Source organism: Taudactylus pleione, unplaced genomic scaffold (genome assembly GCF_031769625.1).
Source record: "Taudactylus pleione unplaced genomic scaffold, aTauple2 ptg000278l, whole genome shotgun sequence".
Taxonomy (NCBI): Eukaryota; Metazoa; Chordata; class Amphibia; order Anura; family Myobatrachidae; genus Taudactylus; species Taudactylus pleione.
The window spans coordinates 4,432,447-4,447,203 of NW_028284680.1; the positions used below are offsets into that span (position 1 = coordinate 4,432,447).

The 14,757-nt window shown below is 47.8% G+C and overlaps 1 protein-coding gene across 1 annotated transcript in view; it reads right to left on the bottom strand.

Annotated features, from left to right (window-relative positions):
* Positions 1–14,757, bottom strand: part of LOC148513492 (high affinity cGMP-specific 3',5'-cyclic phosphodiesterase 9A-like) — a 44,979-nt gene that overhangs the window by 13,663 nt on the left and 16,559 nt on the right. Inside the window, exons 5-12 of the mRNA XM_088481824.1 lie at positions 14,027–14,097; positions 11,431–11,515; positions 9,959–10,040; positions 8,394–8,468; positions 5,757–5,843; positions 5,195–5,299; positions 4,786–4,868; positions 1,690–1,846 (exon numbers count right to left, since the gene is read on the bottom strand). Of these exons, the coding sequence (XP_088337950.1) occupies positions 1,690–1,846; positions 4,786–4,868; positions 5,195–5,299; positions 5,757–5,843; positions 8,394–8,468; positions 9,959–10,040; positions 11,431–11,515; positions 14,027–14,097 (745 nt within the window). The remainder of the gene's footprint in view (positions 1–1,689; positions 1,847–4,785; positions 4,869–5,194; positions 5,300–5,756; positions 5,844–8,393; positions 8,469–9,958; positions 10,041–11,430; positions 11,516–14,026; positions 14,098–14,757) is intronic.

Genomic DNA, 14,757 nt, shown 5'->3' on the forward strand with positions numbered 1-14,757 from the left:
CTTTCCTATCTATCCCAGTGACCGGTTAGACCGGACAGAGGGCCTGATTCAGAGCCGGACGCTCTGAACGAGCGCCCGCTCTGAATCAGGGCGTGTTTTTTTTTTCCGTCCGGCCTTTTGGACGCTCGCATAGCTGTGGGTTACCACCCACAGCTTATGCGAGCGTCCATTATGATGGTCGCGATGGTCGAGACCATCGCACTTGCGATGGAGACACTGCGGTAGGGTCTCGCTGCCGCAAGCCCTGGAGTGATTTTGGCTCTATCAGAGCCAAAATCACTCCCACTGACAACACTAGTGATGTCAGTGGGGCCAGACCCAGGCGGTAGGCGTTCCCATGGGAACGCCTCCGTCTGGCAGCCACGCCCCCGGCACGCCCACCAAAGGGGGCGTGCTGTCAATCACCATCGTCAGCACGCCCCCTTTGGTGCGAGACCCATAACGACGGCTACCCCGTCGATATTCGGGTCTCGCGCATGCGCACTACGGAGCTCCCTCCGTCGTGCGCATGCGCACTAGGGCACCATCGACCCGCTTGCTAGCGGGTCTGAATCAGGCCCAGAGCTCAATGGCCTCTCCGTAATAGTCACGCTGGACATATATTTGTGTTATACGTATTGGGACTGATGCAGCATTACACGTATGTACACGTATGTAGGCTGCAATAGTAAATACACTGTGTACACAGAAATAAATGAGAATATTTGCCCCAATCCATCCCATTGTGGATGTGGCTGTTGTCACTATACGCGCATACTTGTACCAGCACTATATCCCAGAATTCCGCCTAGTCGCCCACCACGCGCCCTCGCAACACCTATCCTACGTGTGATTAACGCCAAGTTCCTCCGCAACAACTGAAGATGCGTCAGAGCTGCAGGCATTTCTGAATTTCCCACAGTCGCTCGCAGTTGCGCACTTTGCCCTACGGAGCATGCGCAGTGCTAAAAATGGCGAGGTACGACGGCAACATGGAGTAGGGTGCGCCCTCTGCATCCGCTCCATGGTAATCACTCCGTATCATCAGTATACATACTCAATAACAATCTCATCCAAATTGGATAGTATTTGGTCCCATTCCTAAACTCGTTTGACAGATGCGTTATGGCGGCCTGTGCACGAGGCGATCTGCTGGCAGCAGTAACCGGCCCGCGGCAGTCGATGCCCTAAGCCTTAAGGTGCCTACACATTTGGCGATCTGTACACGATCCCACGATGTGCACGATTTCCCTTGACACTCCTCCCCGGCAGCTCTGCACATGATTTGGTGTTTAATGCGTCCAATGTGACAAACGATCTATCGTGCAGCCTACAGCACGGCAGATCTGACGATGCGATGTGCGACCAGCGGGGACTCGCATCGTGATCGTGAGTGGGGACTTACGATTTGAGCATATTTTACACGATCTGTCGTTCCGATGCGTCGGAATCGGCCAGATTGGGAAAAATTTCACCAAGTGTGGTAGGCACCTTTAGTGCACGGCCGCTCCAACTCACCATCGGCTCTCGTTAAAGTTGGCCACCGATGTGTGAGGACAAACCGAGAAGTAATTATGTTGCTCAGCGACTGGATAAATAAAAATAATAATAATAATGACAAAGCCGCTTTAATTCCAGTATTCATCCACCATGGTTACCAATATGAGAAGAACCGTTTCTCGCCCCACACACCCCACCAATATCCCGCACCTGTCGGATCTGTCTGAAGAGCGCGGGAGGCACGTTGGCGAAGATGTTGTTCTCCGGCTGCGCCAGGATTTGGAATGCCACAGCGCAGTGATGGTTCTCAAGGGGAGACATGTCATTGTATCGGATAGCGAGCTCCGTGTGGGCGTTAATCTGGTACCTGAAATGACAAGTTATAAAAGTGTGACGCATCAATATCCTGTTAGTTACAATCTTATTTATATACCAACGTAATTACCAACAGCATTACGAGTAATAATATCCTATTTATCTACTGTTGTAATTACCAACCGCGCTGCGAGTAATAATCTATTATGTCTCCACCGCTGTACTCACTAACCGCGCTGTAATAATCTCTTATGTATCCACCGCTATATATACCAACTGCGCTGTAATAATCTCTTATGTATTCAACCGCTATATATACCAACCGCGCTGTAATAATCTCTTATGTATCCAACACTGTATTTACCAACCGCGCTGTAATAATCTCTTATGTATCCACAGCTGTATTTACCAACCGCGCTGTAATAATCTCTTATGTATCCACAGCTGTATTTACCAACCGCGCTGTAATAATCTCTTATGTATCCAACACTGTATTTACCAACCGCACTGTAATAATCTCTTATGTATCCAACACTGTATTTACCAACCGCGCTGTAATAATCTATTATGTATCCAACACTGTATTTACCAACCGCGCTGTAATAATCTCTTATGTATCCACCACTGTATTTACCAACCGCGCTGTAATAATCTCTTATGTATCCACAGCTGTATTTACCAACCGCGCTGTAATAATCTCTTATGTATCCAACACTGTATTTACCAACCGCACTGTAATAATCTCTTATGTATTCAACCGCTATATATACCAACCGCGCTGTAATAATCTCTTATGTATTCAACCGCTATATATACCAACCGCGCTGTAATAATCTCTTATGTATTCAACCGCTATATATACCAACCGCGCTGTAATAATCTCTTATGTATCCACCGCTGTATTTACCAACCGCGCTGTAATAATCTCTTATGTATCCACCACTGTATTTACCAACCGCGCTGTAATAATCTCTTATGTATCCACCGCTGTATTTACCAACCGCGCTGTAATAATCTCTTATGTATCCACCACTGTATTTACCAACCGCGCTGTAATAATTTTCTTATGTATCCACAGCTGTATTTACCAACCGCGCTGTAATAATCTCTTATGTATCCACAGCTGTATTTACCAACCGCGCTGTAATAATCTCTTATGTATCCAACACTGTATTTACCAACCGCGCTGTAATAATCTCTTATGTATCCACCGCTGTATTTACCAACCGCGCTGTAATAATCTCTTATGTATCCACAGCTGTATTTACCAACCACGCTGTAATAATCTCTTATGTGTCCACAGCTGTATTTACCAACCGCGCTGTAATAATCTCTTATGTATCCAACACTGTATTTACCAACCGCGCTGTAATAATCTCTTATGTATCCAACACTGTATTTACCAACCGCGCTGTAATAATCTATTATGTATCCACCACTGTATTTACCAACCACGCTGTGAGTAATACAGTGGTGGATACATAATAGATTATTACTCGCAGCGCGGTTGGTAAATACAGCGGTGGATACATAATAGATTATTACTGTTAGCGCGGTTGGTAAATACAGCGGTGGATACATAAGAGATTATTTACTAACCGCGCTGTGAGTAATAATCTCTTATGTATCCACCGCTGTATTTACCAACCGGGCTGCGAGTAATACAGTGTTGGAAACATAATAGATTATTACTCGCAGCGCGGTTGGTAAATACAGTGTTGGATACATAAGAGATTATTTACCAACTGCGCTGTAATAATCTATTATGTATCCACCACTGTATTTACCAACCGCGCTGTAATAATCTCTTATGTATCCACCGCTGTATTTACTAGCTAGCTGGCATGTACAGAGACACAGAGAGAGTAAGGTCAGGCCATCCTCGTGGGTGGGAATTCAGCTACGTCCTCAATGACAATGTGACTGTGTGTACCAATTACTTCTTATTGCTCTAAACCAGGGATGGGGAACCTCCAGGCCCGGGGGGCTGCATAAGGCCCTTGGAATCATTTGGTATGGCCCTTGGAGCTTTTTTCTTCCAGCCTCATCTGGCTAGCAGGGTGCCTAGAACCAGGGCCATAGCTAGGGTAGTGCGGCCGGTGCCATCGCACAGGGCACCACAGGTCAGGGGGTGCTGTTTGGGCCTTTCAAATTTCTGTTATCATTCTTACTTCCCCATGAAGCCATGGCCCGTTTTTGGGTGCATTATGTCCCTTTGAAAAATGAGGGGGCGCCAATGCTCTTTCAGGCACAGGGCACCAAAAAGTCTAGTTACGGCTCTGCCTAGAACCATAGAGCCAGAATCTATGCAGCAGTGCCGCCTGGAGCACGCTTAGGACGCTTCAGACGGTCACACCGCTGCCCTTACAGCTCCAGGGAGCATCCTAAGGATACTCCGGGCTTTGCTGTAATCACCGGCGTTTGTGTGTGAGTATATTATACTATGCCGCGTGCGAGTATATTATACTATGCCGCGTGCGAGTATATTATACTATGCCGCGTGCGAGTATATTATACTATGCCGCGTGCGAGTATATTATACTATGCCGCGTGCGAGTATATTATACTATGCCGCGTGCGAGTATATTATACTATGCCGCGTGCGAGTATATTATACTATGCCGCGTGCGAGTATATTATACTATGCCGCGTGCGAGTATATTATACTATGCCGCGTGCGAGTATATTATACTATGCCGCGTGCGAGTATATTATACTATGCCGCGTGCGAGTATATTATACTATGCCGCGAGCGAGTATATTAAACTATGCCGCGAGCGAGTATATTATACTATGCCGTGTGCGAGTATATTATACTATGTCGTGTGCGAGTATATTATACTATGCCGTGTGCGAGTATATTATACTATGCCGTGTGCGAGTATATTATACTATGCCGTGTGTGAGTATATTACTATGCTGTCCTGGTACATCCGCCATCCCCTCATTCCTGCTGCCATCATCTCGGCTGGGACATTGGAATAAACTTACGTGTTGTTATAACCTGGATGGTCAAGGTCGTGACAGACAGCAGCCGTCATGAGGACGCCCAACTCCAAGAGTGGCAACTGCTCCTGCGCAAGATGGAGACACAGAGGTGTAATGATTATGGCTGCAATACACTATACTGTGCTAAAGGACAAATAACGTATTTATATTATTAGGGCTACATCGTATTATACAGAAGGAAAGTCTGTTATCGCTCTACATGTTACACTTCCAGCCCTCCCTGGGCAATAGCAACGCCCTGACAGCCATCTCATAATGAGTCTACAGATCGGAGCAGAGGTCACACTGATTACTGTTATAATCTCCATAAGCCACAATGCAGCCAGCGCTGGGCTCCTCCTGTGCCCGCTGGCTGCCATCTATGATGCAGGTTGCTCTGTGTCATACAGACCTGCAGCCCGCACAGGTGAACCATCCCGTACATCATCTGCGTCACACAGAAGCAATGGCGGAAGTTGTGGAACGGGTTAGTGCGGTAATTTTCCTGGATGCACAACTGGAAGAAAATGAGAATCTGAAATGTTATTAAATTTATATTGTGTGTATATATATATATATATATACATACACACACATATACACACACACATACACACACACACACACACACACGTCCTGAAGAAAATACGCGCTGTGGTCTTGAAACGTTGACACAGTTTGTGTAATATGTACAGTATATAATACAAGCTTTTTTCATCATTGCCGCCTATCATATTGCTTTGGGGCTTGTATAGCTCCTGAGGAGAAATCCTATATATATAGTATTGTGCAAAAGTTTTAGACAAATGTGGGAAAAAATGCTGCAAAGTGAATGAACAGAAGAGAAACCTAAATCACATCAGTATTAGGTGTGACCACGCTTTGCCTTCAAAACAGCATATTGGACTTTGACTTCAGATTTTTTCTTTAATTAAATCTCGAGTCTCAAGGATACCAGTATTTTCGGTACGTACCAGCCAATGCTTCAGCGTGATGGGGTTCATGTTAAATTCCTGAACAAGACCGAGGTCGTGATACATAAACTCCAGACAGCTCAACATCTATGTGGACACAGAACAGAAATTACATTAATGGTCCTAGGAGCTGCTCATTGCTTCACTACTACTGCCTCTATCCCCGGTACATACGGCGTGACCTGCCTTTATCTCCGGTATATACACCGTAACCTGCCTCTATCCCCGATACATACGGCCTGGCCTGCCTCTATCCCCGGTAAATACGGCGTGACCTGCCTCTATCCCCGGTAAATACAGCGTGACCTGCCTCTATCCCCGGTACATACGGCCTGACCTGCCTCTATCCCCGGTACATACGGCCTGACCTGCCTCTATCCCCGGTACATACGGCCTGACCTGCCGCTATCCCCGGTACATATGGCCTGGCCTGCCTTTATCTCTGGTATATACACCGTAACCTGCCTTTATCCCCAGTACATACGGCGTGACCTGCCTCTATCCCCAGTACATACGGCCTCTATCCCCAGTACATACGGCCTGACCTACCTCTATCCCTGGTACATACGGCGTGATCTGCCTCTATCCCCGGTACATACGGCCTGACCTGCCTCTATCCCCAGTAAATACAGCGTGACCTGCCTCTATCCCCGGTACATACGGCCTGGCCTGCCTCTATCCCCTGTACATACGGCCTGACCTGCCTCTATCCCCAGTACATACGGCCTCTATCCCCAGTACATACGGCCTGACCTGCCTCTATCCCTGGTAAATACGGCGTGACCTGCCTCTATCCCCGGTACATACGGCGTGACCTGCCTCTATCCCTGCCCTGGTACATACGGCGTGACCTGCCTCTATCCCCGGTACATGCGGCGTGGCCTGCCTCTATCCCCATATATCCCATTCCTCTGATAAATGCACAGCCCCTCATTAGATGGTACAGTATGTGTTCCTGTGTGTCAGAGGTGACTACTTTACATTTAATGTTCTTTGGCACAGATTCTGGTGCTAATTAACCCCTCGGGAGCGGATAGTCACTATCAATGTTCTCTGTGCAGTAATAAGCAGCCCCTGGGGCAGGGGAGGTGTAATACTATAGTGATATATCCTGTAGATGCTTGGTCAGGACAAAGGTGATGAATTGTGTGTAATCCGCCTGTACTACAGTGAGGGTCTCATTCAGCAAGGAACGCAGAGGCTTATACGCACGCAATCGGCCGATTGTTGCGCATGCATATGCATCGTAATGCGTGTGCGCGAACTAGCCACTGCGATCGGGACTGCGAATGCAAAGGCTACACAGACCCTTGGCAGAATGATTGACAGGAAGTGCCGTTTGTGGGTGGTGACGGGGGGGGTGGTCAAATGAACGCAGGCGTGTCAGTGCACCGTTACAGGGGCGAGCATGAATTATCCACTGCGACCCCATATGCAGCCCGAGCACTCACTGCGTGCAGGAAGTTTAGCAATTCCTGAGTGAGGTCAGGTCATCCACTATATTGCGTATGGGTCCGATGGTACTCGATTGTACCGATGTTATTGCAATCTTGCTAAGTATTATGGATGTGAGTAAAGGGAAGGGGGCAGCTTCATGTAGTGCTGGGCGTCTGAGTATTGTGCTGCCGCGGCATTGCGATCGCATTCATTTGCATATTCTCGCAGTGGCCGGGTGCATACGTCTTACGTTCCTTGCTGAATCAGGCCCTGAGCGCACAGACGGAGCCGCGTTTCAGTTCTACCCTCCAGGTAACTTTACAGCTTTAAGCATTTCACGCGGTTTTATTGCGCCTAACAACATACAGGGCCTGAGTCAGAGTCAGGGGGATATTTACTAAGGACGCAGTTTGTCAATGTCACGATCATCGATGGCTCTAACTAATCATTTTAATATGGCAATAGAAATAAACGCTACACCTTTGTTTTTCTAGTGCCGATGATCAGCGCTCTGACAAACCGCGCTAAATATAACACTTGGGCCCGTATTCAGTTTGAGCTCAGCTGCGATACTTTTTCGCCTCCCGGACTTTTTGCCTACATCGCGTGTTTTGCAGGCGGAAAAGTATCGCCCGCGTGCCCACATATCGCCGTATTCAATTTGAAAGTAGGCAAAAACGGGGACGCGGCGAAACTTGAACAGCCGAACATACTGTCAGATTTGGGTAAATCAGCCTGACACCCCCCAAAAGATGCTCTGATATGGGGGTTCCCTATGGTACCCCCCGATTTGGCTTGCTGAAGGTATTTGATGTTTTTAAATGGGCTCAATAGCTGCTAAATAGCGTTTTTGTATACGTGGTGCTACTACAGGGGCATAACTATGGGGGCACTACAACAGGGTCATTATATGGGGGCACTACTACAGGGGCATCATATGGGGATACTACTACAGGGGCACTATATGGGGACACTACTGCAGGGGCACTATATGGGGACACTACTATGGGGGCACTACTACAAGTGCATTATATGGGGGCACTACTACAGGGGCATTACATGGGGGTACTACTATATGATTTCCTTCCTTTCAAATTAAGGGGGTAACGTCGATGTATCTAAATATATTTTGGGGTAAAAAAGTTCCCTGACCCCTGTTCTAGTGACTCGGGAGGGGGATATGTACATTTCACAACAAACCTCGTTATATTCCCAGTGCCAGACGTCAAAGGTGGGTTTCTTCAGGGCTTCAATGGTTTCTGAGGATAACGTGTACTGTGGAACCAAATCATGATGTCACTGACGTGTTACATACATGAGATTAATCACAGGGAGTTCCAGACATCAGTACATGCTACAAGTACACACGGTAGTGGATAGATCCCATATAGTATTTGTACCCTGACGTCATCAGTTACTGTCCAACATCATTCCTTACTATCCATGGACAAAGAGGGGGAATATAAACCTGTGGCGAGCAAAGAGAGTCTCTGCGCCCGAAGCGCGCCCACGAGGGGACAAGTTTCTTCTTTTGGTGGACTTTATGGGCATGGGACCGCACTTCCGCCCTCACTGCACGTCACTTCCAGGTACATATACTGAAGGGGATCTATACACTACCTCGCACACATGGACAGCAGTTTCCCCCAACACAGAGCTCAATACATTTTGTTCCGTTGCAGTTTACCCATAACCTCCCCACAGCGCTGGCAGCCATTTATGGGCTGAACCAATACTTATGAGGTCGCAGCCTATGGCCTTATTAGGAACTGTACACATTGTGAGCCTCGTGCCTCAGCTACGCCTCATGTTCTTTGTAAACCAATAGGCTGAGTATGTGCTGAGGCCACAGAATGGTTTTTTTTTTACAGTCATAATATAGGGCCTAATTCAGAGCCGGTCGCTATTAGCGCTCGCTCGTTCAGAGAAAGGGGGTGGCTATTCAAATGAACAGTTCGCTCTTTGCGGTCTGTTGCCGCCTCTATGTCTGAACGAGCGAACAAAACATGCGGTCATTTTTTTGATAAAAACGCCCCCTGGCCGCTCGCATCCTACGTCATGTCCGCTATTTATTAGATTAATCGAGTACATCGACCAGCGTATGAACTGCTCGCTATTCTTGTGGTTGGTTTTTCCTACTACAAATTTGCGAGCAGTTCTGACTATAAAACAACCCAGTGACGTGGTCAATGACGCTGCTGTATTAATTATGCACACCCATAAAACGCCCGTTTTGACCTTTAAGCACGCCTGCGTTCGGATCTCCACTCCCCGTTTTCAAGCACCTTCCCCTGTTACCACCCACAAACGCCTCCTCCTGTCACTCATATTAGCAGGCATTCGCTATTTAGCGAACAAACGATTTTCAGCCGCACTGACTGGTTCGCGCATGCGTATTACTATCCGTACGCATGCGCAGTTGGGCAAACATCGCTCGGAACGAACGAGCGGCCGCTTACGAGCGGCTCTGAATCAGGCCCATAGTCCTCAAATACATCCCATCATGATTAGGACATGTATCATATGTGTCACATAGCTGTGCTCCAATGATTATAACAATTGCTATGGAATAAAGGTGCCCCATTCACTTATCCATTACTCCAATGCCCGATAAATTACTAGCTTTCGTACATGTGGTAGGACGCTGACCCCAGATAGTCCCCATCAACCTGTGCATCATCTTCCACTACCAGTCCCTACAACCAGCCCTGTGCCTGATAAGGAGGCCCCTGGGCACTCAGTGTAGTGATAGATGAAAGCCTCACCTTGGGGTAGCTGTGGACATCTCTGCGTACTCTCAGCTGGACATTGTCCTCCAAGAGGTAATAGTTACATGAGCAGGTCAATCTGTTGGAATATTGATAACTATGATGCAGCTGAATGAGTGACACCTGTCAATCACATAATATCTAAGTATCTCAGCTGCGCACCACACACTTTTCAAGATTATTACAAACTTTCGCTTTGGTCACAGTTACACGCCCCGTCCCGGCTCCGTTAGTGCACTATGGCCCGTATTCAATTTGGAGGGAAAAGCCGAGATCGGCAAAAAAGTTTCGCCTATGAATAGCAGGCCGAAAAAAAGTGCAGAATTGGGGTTTTGGGGTGCAACGTTGCGAGAACCCTCGTGCAGCCTTCAGACAGTCCCCCGAAGGTAATCGGTGTAAAAAAAAACACTTAAGAACACCCCCATTTTGGGGGCGAAAATAAAAAAAAAGTTGGGGGACAAAGTTAAAAACTAGTGAACTAGACTCCAGGGGGTTCCCCAAGTATGCCCCAGGTGTTTTTTTCATTGCAGGTGCTTGCGGCAGGTGGATTTTTCGTGATTTTTTTAAACTTTAGCAACATTTAAATATGCTGACCCCCATTTTCAAGTACCCCAAATTTGCTGGGACTACTTATTTTCTGCAAATGTATTCTCCTGAATACAATTCTGCACCACTTATACAAAAATGCTATTTAGCAGCTATTGAGCCCGTTTAAAAACACCAAATACCTTCAGCAAGCCAAATCGGGGGGTATCATAGTGTACCCCCATGTCAGAGCATCTTTTGGGGGGTGTCAGGCTGACTTCCCCAAATCTGACAGGACTTTCCGCTTGTTTCAGTTTCGCCGGGTCCCGTTTTCGTGTACTACCAAATAGAATACAGGGATACGCGGGCACGCGCACAATACTTTTCCGCCTCCAAAACAGGCGAAGTAGGCGGAAAGTCCGGGAGGCAAAAAAAAGTATCGCGGGTGCGAATCAAATTGCTGGCCATGGGCGTGCAAGAAGTTTTGTGGCGCGTGTGTAGTTGATAAAAGTGCAAATTGCAGGGGAAAAAAATACGGTTGCATCCAACTCTACCTGAGCCCCAAAGGGTCATAGGAGACCCAGCTCTGGTGGAAACCTCTGCGGGTCATATTCTAATAATTTAAGACCCAAAAAGCTGGTAATGACCCTTTATCAAGGAGACTTACGGGAGGTCCCCTCTCTATCCCTTCACAGTCTGGGGGGGCTGAAATATATATATTTGTTGTTTTTCAGTAGCTAGAAACTTTTTTTTTTTAAACAGAATTTACATTTATTTTATGGGTATATCATATACGACCAGGGACTGACACTGCGTCCCCCTTACTGCATCAATCTTTACTAAACAATACTGTGCTAGAAACTAGAAACTTTTTATTTGTTTTATTTCTTTCCTTCTGAATTGTTACCGGGCATCAAGCTTTTGAGAACAGTATGACCTCTGACCTGTGGCTCCTCGTCTCCATCTCGTCTCGGAGCTTCTTAAGGTCCGTCTTACACTTGTCGATGTCAATAACTTTCCAACCTTCAGCTGGAGGGAGAACACAGGAGACTGTGTATCAGGACATGATGTTACCGCACAGACAGACCCACCAAACCAGAAGCTTTCATGTTATCACAACAATGAGCTATTGATCCAAAGTCACAAAAGTATACCGCCGTTACTGGCCGCCTTTTGGAGACAAAGTCAAATACAAATTTTTTGAAGATTTTTTATTTTTTTTTCAAAACTATAAAATCAACTTTTGTGGATTTGGTCCATCATATTTTTTGGGGGGAAAAAGTTCAAAGCCAAGTAAAACTACGCTTAAGGGATTTGTGCTGGCGCAACAGCTTCCTTTTGAAACTTCACCCTCACAGAGGTGAACACACGAGGGTCAATAGACTGTCCCCCACCCGATCCCCACCGACGGCAGGCGGGTTACACACCGCATGTTCACTATGACGGGCATACTGGGCAATAACAGAAATCATTTCATTTGTATGGCGGCTTTCTCCAAAAGGGCTCAAGGGTAACCTGACCAATAACAGTTCTAGATCCAGGGTAAGTGGGAGCAAGTGGTGCTATAGCGGGATGTAGTTATGGGACCTTGCAGCCGCCGGTCTCATCAGAGCCGTAACTAGGCTTTTTGGTGCCCTGTGCCAGAAAGAGCATTGGCGCCCCCCTCATTTTTCAAAGGGACATAATGCACCCAAAAAAGAGGAATGGCCTCATGGGGAAGGGCCAGGGAAGAGATAGGGGAGGCCAGGAGATGCCGGGGATAAATAGGGACATAATATAGTGCACCTGAGAGAGGGCCATGGCCTCATGGGGAAGGGCCAGGGAAGAGATAGGGGAGGCCAGGAGATGCTGGGGATAAATAGGGACATAATATAGTGCACCTGAGAGAAGGCCATGGCCTCATGGGGAAGGGCCAGGGAAGAGATAGGGGAGGCCAGGAGCTGCTGGGGCCAGAGAAGAGATAGGGGAGGCCAGGAGATGCTGGGGATAAATAGGGACATAATATAGTGCACCTGAGAGAGGGCCATGGCCTCATGGGGAAGGGCCAGGGAAGAGATAGGGGAGGCCAGGAGATGCTGGGGATAAATAGGGACATAATATAGTGCACCTGAGAGAGGGCCATGGCCTCATGGAGAAGGGCCAAGGAAAAGATAGGGGAGGCCAGGAGATGCTGGGGATAAATAGGGACATAATATAGTGCACCTGAGAGAGGGCCATGGCTTCATGGGGAAGGGCCAGGGAAGAGATAGAGGAGGCCAGGAGATGCTGGGGATGAAATAAGAGGAAGCTACAAGCAAGAATGATAATAAACAAATTTGACAGGCCCAAACAGCGCCCCCTGACCTGTGGTGCCCTGTGCGATGGCACCGGCCGCACTACCCTAGCTACGGCCCTGGGTCTCATAGCACCTCCTTAGCAGGCCAGTGGCCGCACACTATATAGATGTGTCTGGATCGGAGCATCTGGGCCTCATCCTCTGCCCGGCTCCCAGGTATAGCCATGCAGCGTATGGGCGCAGCAGGACACTGATGGGTGGTTGGCACTGGTCATTCACCAGAATGCAGGAGGGGTGAGGTTATCCCAAATTCTCTCCCACCCTAACGCTCCCTCCGGTTCCGCCGCACTGTTTAGTAATTACAAATACATCCAGTTTTGGGGCTGTCTCTGGCTTTGGGGGATGCAGTGCCCCTATCAGTGTCTCTGCGTCGCTGGAACGGTGCAACATTTGCTGATCTCCATGGAGGTTAGAAGTGTCTGGTAAGTTTTGGTACAAATACGGTAGAAGGGGATCCGGCAGAACTGGGGGGGGGGGGGGGTGGAGAGTTGGTTAAAGAATAAAAAACAAAGGGCCTGATTCAGAGCCGGATGCTATTTGCGCTCGCTCGTTCAAATAAAAAGGGGTGGCTATTCAAATGAACCGTTCGCTCTCTGCGGTCCGTTCACGCCTCTAGGTCTGAACAAGCGAACAAAACTTGCGGTCGTTTTTTGGAAAACACCGCCCCCTGGCCGCTCGCATCCTACGTCATGTCCGCTATTTATTAGATTAATCGAGTACATCGACCAGCGTATGAACTGCTCGCTATTCTTGTGGTTGGTGTTTGCTACCGCAATCTTGCGAGCAGTTCTGACTATAAAATAACCCAGTGACGTGGTCAAAGACGCTGCTGTATTAATTATGCACACCCATAAAACGCCCGTTTTGACCTTTAAGCACGCCTGCGTTCTGATCTCCACTCCCCGTTTTCAAGCACCTTCCCCTGTTACCACCCACATACGCCTCCTCCTGTCACTCAAAATAGCAGGCATTCGCTATTTAGCGAACAAACGATTTTCGGCCGCACTGACTGGTTCGCGCATGCGTATTACGATCCGTACGCATGCGCAGTTGAGCAAACATCGCTCGGAACGAACGAGCGGCCGCTTACGAGCGGCTCTGAATCAGGCCCAAAGTCCACATCTCATTGTAAATGTCCTTGTACATGGGGGTCCCAGTAATGTCACATCTATGCCTCCATTCATACCGGTGTACAATCACCTCACCTTCCACTCTGCGCTCTAACGCTGTCAGACGCTCACTGACCTCTCTCTTCAGGTCACTAATCCTGAACGCTCTGGTGAGAGGAGAAAACACGGTTACTGTGTATTTCACGCAAGAAAGACGGTGCGAAGATCAAATATACCGAGGTGCCCCTGTAGTCAAGGGGCAGCACCACATTACAGAATGTATTTAGAGTAATTAGGGGGGGGAGATGGACCAAGCCTTGGAGAGAGTTAGAGTGGAGAAGTTGTCCTAAGAAACCAATCAGCTTCTAACTGTCACTTACTGTATCTAACACAGACTATGAAATGACAGATACTGCTCCACTTTATCTCTCTCCAAGGATTGATACAGCTCCCCCTATGACTCCTAAACACACACATATGGTCTGATAAGATATGTGCAACTTCAAATCGCTCATGTACATAGGTACAGCACAAATATGCCTCTGTCACCATCACCACTAACCTGCATCAGGTGTAAGGGACACACAATGATACATCACTTACAGTAAGGCGCATCATAAAGACATATAGCACAAAATGAGATGTTTCTACTTCAGGGTCCATAGGGTATCCACAGGATACCTTGGGGTATAGGTGATGACGTCAGGCATCGGGCACCATAGAGTTAAGTTTTCAGCCTCCCAGGATGCACTAGGGTCCCCCTCCTATACCCCACCCACGAGCCAAGACATCTCAGTTTCGTGTGGTGCCCGGCCGGAGTCGGATGC